Here is a 13,435-nt window from a genome sequence, read left to right on the forward strand (position 1 = left end):
CTCCATCTCATATCGTGCATAAAGTAGCAATCTTCTAGAATTTGTTGAGGTAATTCATCAAATGCCTCTGTAAGGTCATTTTGTAAAATATGTATGTAGGCATCGGCTGTCAATCTCTTTGGAAGAAAAAATGGACCTAATAACTGATCACCTATAACTCGCTCCAAACGTGCGCATTATGAATATTAAAAATTAATGATAAGGATAAAGCAACCGCTCCCTTAAAATGCGGTGAACGGTTGTTTTGTTAATGTTTTCTTGTGCAGAAATTCTTCTAATGCTGGTTGAGGCATTTTCATCGACTCATCTCAAAACTGCTTCTTCTAATTCCACCAGCCTTGTGTAATGTCTCTCCGTGGAATGGCTGTGGGTTACGCTTCCCGTTTCTTTTAATCTGAGAAATAGTCTGCTAAAGGTGTGACTATTAGGCAATCGTCTGTTCGGGAACCTTTGCGCGTAATGACGAGCTGCTAACGACGCATTTCCATCAGCTAGTCCGTAACAATACACCATATCCGCCATCTCTTCCTTGGAGTAATTAATAAGAGCCATACTTAATAGTTTTATTAAATTAAATAGTAAAATAATAATTTCGTGAAGTATTATTATTTTTTTTTGATTAGACAACTTATCGTAATCATAGTAACGACTTAATTATTATAAAAACAAATTTAAATTCATGATGTTAACAATATCAACTTATGAAACTAAATCTTTGAATATCTCGAAAATGGTCCATTTTCGGACCTATGTTTATTAGGCTTTTTTTGTTTATTTTTGATCATAGAATACGCTGATGCAGTTTTGTACAATCGTTGCGGGACACCCTGTATATCTTTACATTGTAGTTATTGTATAGAGTGCCTTTAAGGTATGGTCTGATTTTTCATACTTTGGCTAAAGGGGTGTTAATTAAGGTATGTTGCGTGAAGATGTAAACTAGTTTGTTTTGAAGTCGTGTTCAATCCTGAACTCTAATCGAATACAACATTTTCGTTGTTTCTTGTTTAGATAAAAATAAATATATTAATCAAGCGAGATTAAGATAACAATGTAGTGTTTGATTGAATGATCAGTAGCAAAAAATTACTTACATGTTGAAGGGATGTACATATTATTTGGAGTAACCTACACTTAATTTTCTCGTTATTATGTGTAGTACTATTAGTACTACACATTATGTGTAGTACCAACAACGCTTATCAAAAACAATCGACATAAGTTCGTAGGTATTTCCAACCGGTACTAATATAAATAAAACAAATCGCTTCACCGTCGAAATTTAGTATTGTCCAAATAACTTGAAAACGAAATGAAATATTTAAATTATACAATAAATGGTAACATATTATTTGACAGTTTCATAACAATACAACTTTTCATCGTACATTAAAATTAATACATTCTTACATGTACTATCGTTTCAACTTCTTTTTCCATTTATGCCAAATAATTCTTATTGAATGTTTCATTTTACGGTTTGATCCAGGAAGAGTATGTAAAGAGCTTTAAATTTGTGTGAAAGCACTAAATAATGAAGCGCACAATCTAAATTCTATGAACAGTAAGAAATTGGGACCTTATATTGGCTTCAAATAGCCGACATATCGGATGGAAAGACAATAAACCTTTGATATGCAGGAGTATTTGCTAAAAATGTTATAACGCAGATCAACTAACGTGGCGATTCAACTTTTTAAAATAACGCATATCACCAATATGATATAATATTGTTCCAGTTTAAAGAAAATTAAATCAAATACTTGTGATTTAATTGTAACTGCAAATTGATCGAGATATAGCCTTTTCAAAGTTATTGTAATGATGTAGAAACGAGCAAAGTAATATAGTAACATAAGAGTCGCACAAGGAAATATAATGAAAAGTCATTGTAAATAACTTTTAGATTTTTTTATTTAGATTTAGATTTTAATGATCACAGCATTCAAAAGATTCTGAATTTAGATGTTGGCAACGCTGGTGATGTATCCACGAAGAGTTGGCACGCTGGCGTAAACACCTGGGTAAGCTGGACGGGCACATCCGTATCCCCAAGAAACGATACCAATAAGTTGTCCATCAACGACCAATGGGCCACCACTGTCACCCTACAAATTCAAAAGTAATAAATAAACAAAATTAATTATTTAAAACAATTCCTTCAACTTACTTGGCAAGCGTCTTTTCCTCCACTAGTTTCACCAGCGCACATCATACGATCGGTGATGGATCCACTTCCGTAAGCAGAAGCGCAAGCGGCGTTGCTGACAACGGTAACTTCAACGGATTGGAGTTGAGATGGAGATGACCCACCTTCGGTTAAAGTTCCCCAACCACTGACGACGGATTTTTCTCCAACGGGAAGAGCTTGGTTAAGAGATGGTAAACCAACAGCGGCAACACCACTTCCAAAGGAAAGATCGGAAGCGAGTTCCAAGATACTGATGTCATAATCGATGGCGGAGGAATCGTATTGTGGGTTTTGGTGGATGGCTTTAACGTTGACAACAACACCACCAGATCCGCGGATTGAAGAGCCAGCGCGAATGCTCAACATAGAAGCGGAAGATCCATCGGTACAATGGGCAGCGGTTACGGCGAATTTGGAGGAGAGGATGGAGGCTCCACAGATGTGGCTACCATAGTATTGAAGGGAGAGTTGGTATGGGAAGTCTTCAATATTAGCGTTGTTCCCACCAACAATTCTTCCATCAGGAAGAGGTACTTTGCGTGGGAGAGCTAAAAATAATTAAATATTTGTTATGAATACATCAAAAATTCTTTTTTGTCTTACCGAAGGCGGTTGCCAAAAGGCAGGAGAGAACTACAAAGCGGAACATTTTGATATAACATATTTTGAGAATTGGTGAGTTTATATACTTATATTATCTCACTACAATTTTTATCCACTTGAATTGATGATAATCGTGTGAATTGATGACACGTAATTATCATTGTAATATCAGGGGATTTTTAGTCTATCTTAAGTAAGTAATACAGAAATATCTAGAAAAGGGTTTTGTACTTTTCAAAGTTTTATCTAATGATTTGCGTTTTAATTATACCCGTTTTTGCAATGCTATGAAATATCTGAAATATATTAAGATAAGTCCATAATTAAAATTCTAGAAAATTATTTTAAAATTTAAAACTCATCATTCAAATTCATGAAAAAAATTGAGCAGGAAATTAAAACGTCAAAAAAATATTTGAATAAAAGGACGGTCTTTTTGACAATTTCTTTCAGAATATTATAATTATACCACAACAAAAATTCTATGGTAATTTTAACTTTTTAACAATTTATTAGCGTAGAAGGGATCCTATACCACCACTTGAGTTAAACACGGTGCAGTCATAAGTAATAATCCCATAAGTATAATCCCATGGGTTTAACCCATACCCAATTTTAATCGCATTGAAGTAAGAAATAGAAACAATGGTATTTGTTTCATTCTGAGTCCAAAATAGGCCATTAAGTTCTATATTGAAGTTCTTTCAAAATTTGGTTACATTATGTAACAAGCTGTATGATTAATTATGACACTCCTAGCTTTTGCTCCATCATTAATTATTTTTCATTCTATTCAAGAAAAGAATTGAGGTATTCCAGAAACTTCTGTAATAATAGGTTTGTTCTAACCATACAATTCTGGCCAGTTCGTGTGCGGGAACACAACAAATATACCTAAGGCTTTTATGTCACAAATTCGTTGTAAAATTATATACTTTGTGGGAACACCGAGTATCTTATAAGAATTGATGTCTGATTCTACCATCTAACATACCGTAAACAAATATATCAACCATCGAAACCGAGTCATATGTTTGCTATGTTTGTCCGATGATTGTGAAAATTGTTATTTCATTTGTTGACCAAAATTATAGGATTTTTACTTAATTAAACACACAATAAAGAAAAACACTTGTCTTTTCATCAGTTTATTATAACCTTCACCAAAACACATCTGTACTCTCTGCCGTCTTCTCCATGTGTTTCCTTTTTGGGTGTGTTGTCTTGCGTGCTCCTGGGATCTCGTCATGAAGAGTGGTGGAAGTCGCTATTGGCGTCCCTACATATCGACTATCCTGGGTTTCATCCGTCTTGGATGACGAATCAGAGTATGGTTGCCAACGTTTCATATATTCTCCACAGGTCGTGGTTAACTTTGGTTCTTCTTAAAATCCTTTCTTCTCAACTTCGTAACTGTCTTTTTCCTTAATTCTGGTTATTTTGTACAGACCTAGAAATTTCACTTTATGTTTTAGGCCTAGATCTAACTGTATTCGTTTTATCGCTACGATGTCTCCGACCTGGTATTTCGTTGACTTCTTTCTTCTTTTGTTATACGTCTTCATATTATCTTGTTGAATCTGGGATATTTGATTTCTTGCACTTTTTCTAAGTTCTCTCCTGTCTCCACCGAGTTGTTCAAAAGTCTTCACCATTTCTTCTTGCAGTAGTTCTTTGATTTGTCGTTCGTCCTCTATACTTCTCATCTTCATCTTCAATAATTCTAATGGCGTCATTATAATGCTGCGTTGGTAGGAAGAATTAATAAGAATTAAGAATAACCTTAAATTCTTTTGAGGTATAAGCTGTGCTCTTGTCTGATATAATCTGATATGGGTTTCCAAAGAACCTCATTTGCAGTTCCAATTTTTGAATAACGTGAAAATCAACGTTTTGACAAAATTTGACAGGATAAATCAAACATACTTTGAAAAACTGTCAATAACGGCCAAAATATGATTATAGTTATTATTTGTAGAAGCTAGTGGCTAAATGGTCTAAAACAAAATGGTTTATTAGTCTATATGGTAAGTGTGAAGTGGGATCCACCTTTTTCCAATGGATGTAGAAACCCTTCTTTCTTTCCACTTTTTCTATTAATCAGAATTTATGTTACACAACTTTGGAATACAATACTTTTGGTTTAGTTTCTCTTCAACAAGTTTCACTCCTAAATGGCTATACATATTTTATGTGCATTCCATATTATAGTGTGTTGCATATGTTTAAGAACAAATAACAGGTCTTTACAAATTTGTTGAAGGAATTTGTAAAGGATTGACTTCTTTAGGAAATAGTCATCATATTGTTGATGTTTTAATAACTCCCTAATTGTCTGACATTCTTAATCGGCTTCTTCTGCTCTCTGAATAACTGGTGAAATATGATTTTTCATTTCAATAGTCTTTACCGGGTGGCGGCTAAATGCATCAATGTGTGTATCTTATATCCAGGTTTATGTATCACTTCATAATCAAACTCCTCCAATAACAATGCCCATCTTGCAACTCTTGTAACCAAATCTCTCTTCTGCATGGTTTTCTGAAAAGCTGAGGAATCCGTAATAATTTTAAGTTTTGTACCCAACTAGTAAATTCAGGTTCATTCATTCTCTCCTATTATGGGTTGATTATTAATGAAAGCAGTAACTGGTCTAATTAGTTACATTTATTACACTTTTTACACTTCATGTTGTCATCATCATCTTTAGCAAAAAGCTATTTGATAATTCTGAAGCAGAAGAGTTAACCTATTTTAAATCACTTCTGCCTACTGTAAAATATTTAAACGAGAACGGAACACAAAGCACATCGACAAGTCACAGTTTATAGAAAATTCTACTGATTGAAGATTCTGCTATTTTTAACACTCTTCTATATTTTTAGATATGTTGGTACCTATTATCCACATGAAGCTTTTATTACACTAACTGATTACTACGCAGCTTTATGGAAAAATTAAGAAAAACAAAATATATGAAAGAAATTCTTAAATGAATACATACGTTTACATCAAATGGTAAAGTTAATTGAAACTTTACAAAACATGAAAATAAAAACAGTCTAAAACACGAGAAATTAATCCAGGTATTATTATCTTGTTTAATTTCGCAGCATAAGTAATTTTCATTTCCTTCCTTTAAATTATTTTCTTGGATGTTTTGTAAAAAGCATGTACGTTTCCCGGATTTTTTGAGTGATCTCCATATAACTCCATAGCTCTATCTTGGAACTCGTTTCTGATCTTTCCTTTGGAAGTGGTGTGGCCGCTGTTTGCTTGACTTCTCTTAACCTAGCTCTTTCCGTTGGAGAAAAATCTATCGTCACCGGTTTGGGAACTTTGACCGAAGGTGGATCATCACCATCTCAACTCCAATCCGTTGAAGTTACCGTTATCAGCAACGAAGCTTGTAACTTTGCCAAGTAAGTTAGACGTTCCCTTTATATTTTTGAATCAAGGATTACTCATTGGTATCGTTTCTTGGGGATACGGCTGTGCTCGTCAATCTTACCCAGGTGTTTATTCCAGCGTTCCAAACATTCGCAGTTACATCACCAACGCTTCTGGAATCTAAGATACATTTTTGAATCCGTTATTAATTAAAAAATAAAAAATTAACTTTATCAACGATTTGTCATTTGTGAATAAAAAATGTTAAATTGATTCGAGTTGCCATTAATTATAGAAAGTTATTAGTATAATTCCTGAAGACCTTGCGATTCACATTATATATTAAGACTTTCAACATTTAAAGCTATCATAGACCCATGCTTTCAATATGACAACTTATTAATCTTCCATTCGGTTTTGGTAACGATACAACTCGCGTTTCCCGCTCTCAAACATTTCCCGAAAATCTCCATATGATATTAAAAATTACATCATCAATTTATTTACAAACTGATCCAGTAATAAACCAAAGACCATGTGGAATGTTGTTAATGCTAATAAAAGCATTGACAATAGAAACGAAATCGACAATATTGATGAAGATTGCCCGAGAAACGAAGGGGAATGATACAGACGGTTGAATGATTGAGGTTGTGTAAAGGTTTTGATGGCATTGTGTGATATGGATTGACATGAATTGTCCGGTAGTGTAAAAGCATTGGTAAGAATTGGGTATTATAAATATGTGATTACTATATTTCAGAGCTTCGTATATATCCCATAAGGTTTTCGAATATACATCCCATCATGTTTAATTGACATATAATACTGGTGGTTCTAGAATGATACTTGTCCTAAGTATGATAGCGATTGATAAATGTTCATCCTGCTAGTTAGTTGAGTCAAAAATAATACGAGTAATTGTTAGAAAGTGTAAAAGTATCTGTTGATTTTTTTGTGGATTATGGAATGTGAAAGGACCTATGCTGGTGACATGACAGCGTAGGAAAGCTGCGACAAAAGAAGTAATTATCAACAGTGTTATATGACAAGGAGGCTCCACTCTAGGCTGATAAAGGGAGATAAATAGCTTTAGAACCACTTTTATTCTAGGCTCCATTAACGCGGTAGTCAACCAAGGGTTGAACGCAAATATTTTTTATTTCTCAAATGGATTTTCAATTTTTTAATTAACTGGTATCTTGTATTGTACAGGAAGAGTAATGACCTGTATAAAATGATCTGAGAGATTATAATGAATAGCGAGATATTAAAATCTACACTATAATCTAATCGTGGCAAGGGTTGTCAGTTATAAATAACTCCTCCCAATGTTACAACAAATCGTAGAAACTCATCAATATCCTTCAATTTTACTTTCATCTTCAATCCACTATCATAAAATGTCGTCTGCAGCTTTATCAGTTAGCTGACCCCATCTTGCTCCGGTTATGATTACAAAACGATGGCGGTCTCAACATTTACATTGAAGTCAGGTAATGTATCAACTGGAGGGAGAGGCAGAAAATATAAGGTTTATCAGAAACACTACACTTTGACATCACATACGAATTGGAAGAGTTCAGACCACTCTTCAGGAGAGAAACGTTCACACAAATATTGCAAGTACAGTATCAAAATATGCCATGGTATATTTATTTCAGTTATGTTACATGTTAGCACTAAATCTACAAAAGACTCTATTCTCAGTTCTTCTTTGGGAGCGATGGATTGAAGGAATTAAACCAGTACTCCGCGCTTTTCCGATTTCTGCCTAGCAGAACCACCCTTATGGGTGCTACTTTAGAGTTACCATCTTTAATTGTATTCTTGATGACCTGGGGATACATGTTAAGTAAGGAGCTAGAAGAGAGCCTCTCTCATCTCGTAGCGGTTTCACCCTTCCACCTTAATAACCTCAGGCGTTATCACCTATGTAAGCCAATCTATTTAATATTGTATTACTAAGAACCTTACCAAGAATTCCAACAAACAAGCATAATTTTCTTAAAGAAACTAGAGAACTGAACTAGACGTAACAAGGTCAGCATACATTCTTGTAGAAGACTGGAGCTGTTCAGTAACAAATGTCATTTAGAAAACAGTTGTGAAGTATTAAGCGAATATAAGTTTCACTTGTCGATTTGGTTGTTTTTAGCTGATGTTGACACTGATAATGAACAATTTTTAGAAGATTTGTGATGATTCTGAAGTTGGCAATGAAATATTTAGATCGGTTTAAGATTTTACAGTAAAACCATTCGCGAAGAAAGAAAACGCGCAGAATTGTTTACAAAGAAGTAGGTGAGAAGTTCGAAATAAGTAGAATACAGATAGAAGTATTCAACAGGAACTGATTGGGTAGTTTCAGCTTAATGGATAAATTGGATCATTAAAAGATATCTTTGCTGAGAAAGATAGCTCTGTGTTACCACTAAACGAAAAGATGTTCATAGTAGTATGTTTATATCAATAATTGTTTGTCAGCATTGTATATGACAAAGAAAGGAAAAGGCGTACTTCATCCTTCAACGTTTCATGAAGACAATTCAATCGATTCAAAAAATGCAAATATAAATAGTAAAGAGTAACTGCAACCAGCAAAATAACAAGTCATTATAGTTAATTTTTGAAAATCTTTTATTTTTATTGATTAATTATATAATCAAAAAATCATAAATTTAGATTTGTGTAATAGTGGTGATGTATCCACGAAGATTTGGAACGCTAGAGTAAACTCCTGGGTAATTTGGACGGGCACATCCGTATCCCCAAGAAACGATACCAATAAGTTGGCCATTAACGACCAATGGGCCACCACTGTCACCCTACAAATTCAATAATAATCAATAAATTTGATCTAAAATTAAAAAAAAAAAGAAACTTACTTGGCAAGCGTCTTTTCCTCCACCAGTTTCACCAGCGCACATCATACGATCGGTGATGGATCCACTTCCGTAAGCAGAAGCGCAAGCGGCGTTGCTGACAACGGTAACTTGAACGGATTGGAGTTGAGATGGAGATGATCCACCTTCAGTTAAAGTTCCCCAACCACTGACGACGGATTTTTCTCCAACGGGAAGAGCTTGGTTAAGAGAAGGTAAACCAACAGCGGCAACACCACTTCCAAAGGAAAGATTAGAAGCGAGTTCCAAAACACTGATGTCATAATCGATGGCGGAGGAATCGTATTGTGGGTTTTGGTGGATGGCTTTAACGTTGACAACAACACCACCGGATCCACGGATGGAAGAACCAGCACGGATACTCAACATAGAAGCGGAAGATCCATCGGTACAGTGGGCGGCAGTTACGGCGTATTTAGAGGAGATGATGGAAGCTCCACAGATGTGGCTACCATAATATTGAAGGGAGAGTTGGTATGGGAAGTCTTCGATGTTAGCGTTTTGTCCACCAACGATTCTTCCATCAGGAAGAGGTAGTTTGCGTGGGAGAGCTAAAAAAGTTTTGCATGTTATGAAATGCTACAAAAACAATTTTTTTATCTTACCAAAGGCGGTTGCCAAAAGGCAGGAGAGGACCACAAGTTTATACATTTTGGTATGGTACGATATGAAATTCAGTCGCTTTATATAGGTCTTGGTTTATCGCACTCTGGACATTTTTTCCACTTCGATAAGTGGGTAAGTGTATTAAAAACTTAAGTGTACTACTTGAAACTTATGAAATATTATTGCAACGTAGATGAAATGCGCGAGGGGATTTTTATTAAATCCATACTTAAAATAGATTATTGTATATTGATATGAAAAATGTAAAAATACCCTTAGTAATCAGTTTTATTTTAAGTTATATTGTGTAAATATTTTGCGTATTTATTGTTATTCTTTTATAAATCTTTATAAATCAACATTTTATTATATTTTGGAAGATAAACATATTTTTATTAAATAAATTAAGATATTTTTATTAAAGCTTATACTATAACACATTATTTTTTGTTAAAGGCCATTTTAGTTTTTTAATTACTTCAAAGTGACCCTTACATAAAAGTCACTTATGTTGTTTTTGTACTCAACAGTTCAACTGTAGATAAGAAATATCTATTGCCCAAGTTTTTGAAAAATAGCGAAAAATAAAAAAAAAACTTAAAAAAAAAAAATTTTGGTTGGTATTATAAGATTTTGCAAACAAAACAACTAGATATGGTTTTGCAATAAAGCTGTCAGTTTTATCTGGGTGTTAAAAAAAGTTTTTGTTATTTAATTATCTATATAAAAATGGTAATATTGTTCAAAATGATCTTTGTAACAATTCTTCAGAGTCTTGTTTAAAACTCGTTGTATCTGACAAAGGTACTCGGTGGACTACAGGGGGACTACGTTTCCCAAAAATCCTTATTAATTTTTGGGATAAATTTTGGTCTCTATGATGTCTTCTTCTTTGTTGTTCACAAAAGAACAATATTTAGATTATTCACGACCGTGTGCCATCTTGAATTGAATGGATTTCGAAAACAGCTATAATCACAGATTGTAGAAATCTGGTATCGATTGTGTCATTGTAAACTTGAATTTGACATGGCCATAATATATTGTTTGCAAAATTTTATTGTAATCCAGGACTGTATGCATTTAGTCCATAATTTCTCTATTCTAAGTTTTGTTGTTGTGCATAATAGGCGAATAACCACTTAGTATAGAGTGTAATATTTTTCGTGGCTGTCTTCGGAAGTTTTTTGCTCTACGTAACTCCATTTTTGCTACTCTTATAGAAAATCATGGGACTTCGTGTTTAGCAAGTCTTCTTTTCTTTGTAACAGTATTGGTATTTGTCATGAGTTTAAGTATGTAAATTAAAGTTACATAACTTGAGTGCGTTTTGTTGATACCGTATTACTCAATCGGTAACTTTTCTTTAGAAATTTCTATAGTATCATATCTTTAGGATTATCTGTTGAGATATATGAAGATAATTTTTATATACTTTTCTGCTCCGGAGATAATAAGAAATGTTATATGTTAAATTGGCTAAGATTTTAAAGGTATTTTGTTTGCGGCATCATTTTTTACTCCAGATATCTTGGATGGTTTTAATTTACCAGAACTGCACTACCTTCTCTAGTGCATTTGTACTTCTCGCTTGATGGCGAATTTTATAAATTAATGAGTCGACAACTTTTATTACACAGTTTGTAAGAGCTCTTCTGATTTATTCATTTTGAGGAAGCTCAATAGGTTTATTATTGACACAAGTTCAATACACAACAAAGTGTTATCAACCAATACCAAATGCAACCCCACGGTGTTGTTCCAGCGGATCTACAAAGCACTTCGGTCTAATTTTGGGCTTTGACGGTTCTGGTTGTGGAGATTTTGTTTTGGGTTTTCGATGATGTTAGTCATGCGTTTGCTCAGCTATTCACGAGTCGCAAAAACTTCTTCCTCCAATATATTTGACGGGGGATTTTCTAGTTGTGCTTTCTGAGTGCTTTCACTTCTTGAGTTGTCACGCCGGCGTCGTATCATATAGTCCAATATTTAATTTGTGTAACATTCACCGATGTAAACATCAGTTACTTCAATTTTGGCTATCCTCGGATTATCTGCTGCCTTTCCTTCTTGTAGTATAATTTATATATCTTAGTGCGTGTTTACATTGCCTCATATATTAGTGTAATATCGTCTGTGTATTAAGTCTCGCGTGTATATTGGGATTGGGTTGTTTTCTTATCCCAATCTTGGGAAATTATTTCAGTATTTCAAGTTTGCTGGACTATTTTTTTCAGCCATCGTCGGGCCCTCTTAGTTAAGTAGTTCTGATGATCTGCTATTTTCGCCAGCTACTTTTGTATTTCAGATTTCCTTTAAGATTTCTCGCACTTCTTCCACACTCACTTTCTCTTCCGCCATCTTCTCTTCTTTTTCTCGAATTCCTATCCTTTGTTCAGTATCCACTCTCCTTTCTCAAATCTTTCTGCGTAGTAGTTATTCCATATTTTTAGCATATTTTTTGTTGATCGGTTATAACTCTCCATTTTGGCTTTTTTTAATTTCATATTTGCTTTGCATTGGTCCCTTTAAGTTCTTGACTATGTGTCAGAACTGTTTCGTTTTCCTATAATTTTCAAACTTTCTCAACTTTCTTCGAAGTTCTTCTTTCTAAACATCTTCCTTTGCTCTCCGTCGTTATAGTTCCTGATCTGTGGCTGTTCTTGTTCTCCTGAAGGTAAACCAACTTACTTTTTTCTGTTTTACTTTATTCTTTATCATTATTATTATTCCATCATTTGGATTTAGTATACTTTGTCTTGTATTTTTTGTTTTCGTATCATTAGTATTATGATTTTAAGAGCTATATCTTTATTTACTATTTTCTGGATAATATTTGTCTGCAAAGTTAGTTTTCGGATATTTGGACGTTGCGTGGGTTCCGTACAACCGTATTAATATAAATTTACATCGAATAGTTTCCTATGTTATTGGTGTATTTCTGTGTCCAGTTGTGTCTCTTCACTGTCTTCATCTTTAGATGCATTACTAAACTTATTATGCTTTTATTCTCTCCTGTGAACAACTCCGCTTTGTGGAGATTTGTTGGTTAATTCTGTTAATTGATATATGACTATTTTCAGTTTCCATTTTCGGGATGGGAAGATACGTATGGATAATAAATTGGTTCATGTCTTGTCACCGTTTCATCATATTACGGATAGTTTCGGTCACTGAATTGCTCCACTAAAGCATCTATATCTAAGACTTGTATATGTATTATGTATTGTATTTGTTCTATGTCCTATTATTCAGTTATGTCCAGAATGCATTCTGAATTTCTTCTTCATGATTTCAGCTAATTTCCGGGTTCACTTTTATTCTGTTCTCAAACATGAGTGACCTCGTTTGAACAACTACGTTTTGTTTAACTATTTCGTGCAATCCCTTTGACTACTGTTTTGTATTAATTTCCATTTTTGTGATGACAAGATAACAAGGTAACAAGTTCAACTTCTTCTTGTTCTTGTATACTTCTTCGCATGCGTGGTTTTTCGTCCTGGGATCGACATCAAGAATTGGATTGATTCGGATATCAAACAGCATTGCTACAAATAATGATATTTTCAAACTGCCATGACATTTTCAAGATAATGTTTAGCAAATCACTGTTTATATTATACATTTATATTAGCGATTAGTAAGATCCTGATTCTGAAAATGTACTTGTAAGAACTTCTTTTTTAATTTGCTTCTTTATCTCGATTACATTTTTTTTAATTGCACTTCGAAATTGCCT

General features: G+C 33.9%; 2 protein-coding genes across 2 annotated transcripts; both read right to left on the reverse strand.

Moving 5' to 3' along the window:
- Positions 1-1,921: 1,921 nt before the first annotated feature.
- LOC111413746 (trypsin-7-like) lies at positions 1,922-2,884 on the reverse strand. The gene is made up of 3 exons (XM_023044844.2): positions 2,795-2,884; positions 2,171-2,739; positions 1,922-2,108 (listed from the first exon to the last, which is right to left on the reverse strand). The coding sequence occupies exons 1-3, from the start codon at positions 2,838-2,840 to the stop codon at positions 1,962-1,964; spliced, it is 762 nt and encodes a 253-aa protein (XP_022900612.2). The 5' UTR covers positions 2,841-2,884; the 3' UTR covers positions 1,922-1,961.
- Positions 2,885-8,806: 5,922 nt separating this feature from the next.
- On the reverse strand, positions 8,807-9,795 carry LOC111413745 (trypsin-3-like). Its single transcript, XM_023044843.2, has 3 exons — positions 9,696-9,795; positions 9,073-9,641; positions 8,807-9,012 (listed from the first exon to the last, which is right to left on the reverse strand). Exons 1-3 carry the CDS (start codon positions 9,739-9,741, stop codon positions 8,866-8,868), a joined length of 762 nt encoding a protein of 253 aa, XP_022900611.1. The 5' UTR covers positions 9,742-9,795; the 3' UTR covers positions 8,807-8,865.
- Positions 9,796-13,435: the final 3,640 nt, after the last annotated feature.

This window comes from Onthophagus taurus, chromosome 11 (genome assembly GCF_036711975.1).
Source record: "Onthophagus taurus isolate NC chromosome 11, IU_Otau_3.0, whole genome shotgun sequence".
Taxonomy (NCBI): Eukaryota; Metazoa; Arthropoda; class Insecta; order Coleoptera; family Scarabaeidae; genus Onthophagus; species Onthophagus taurus.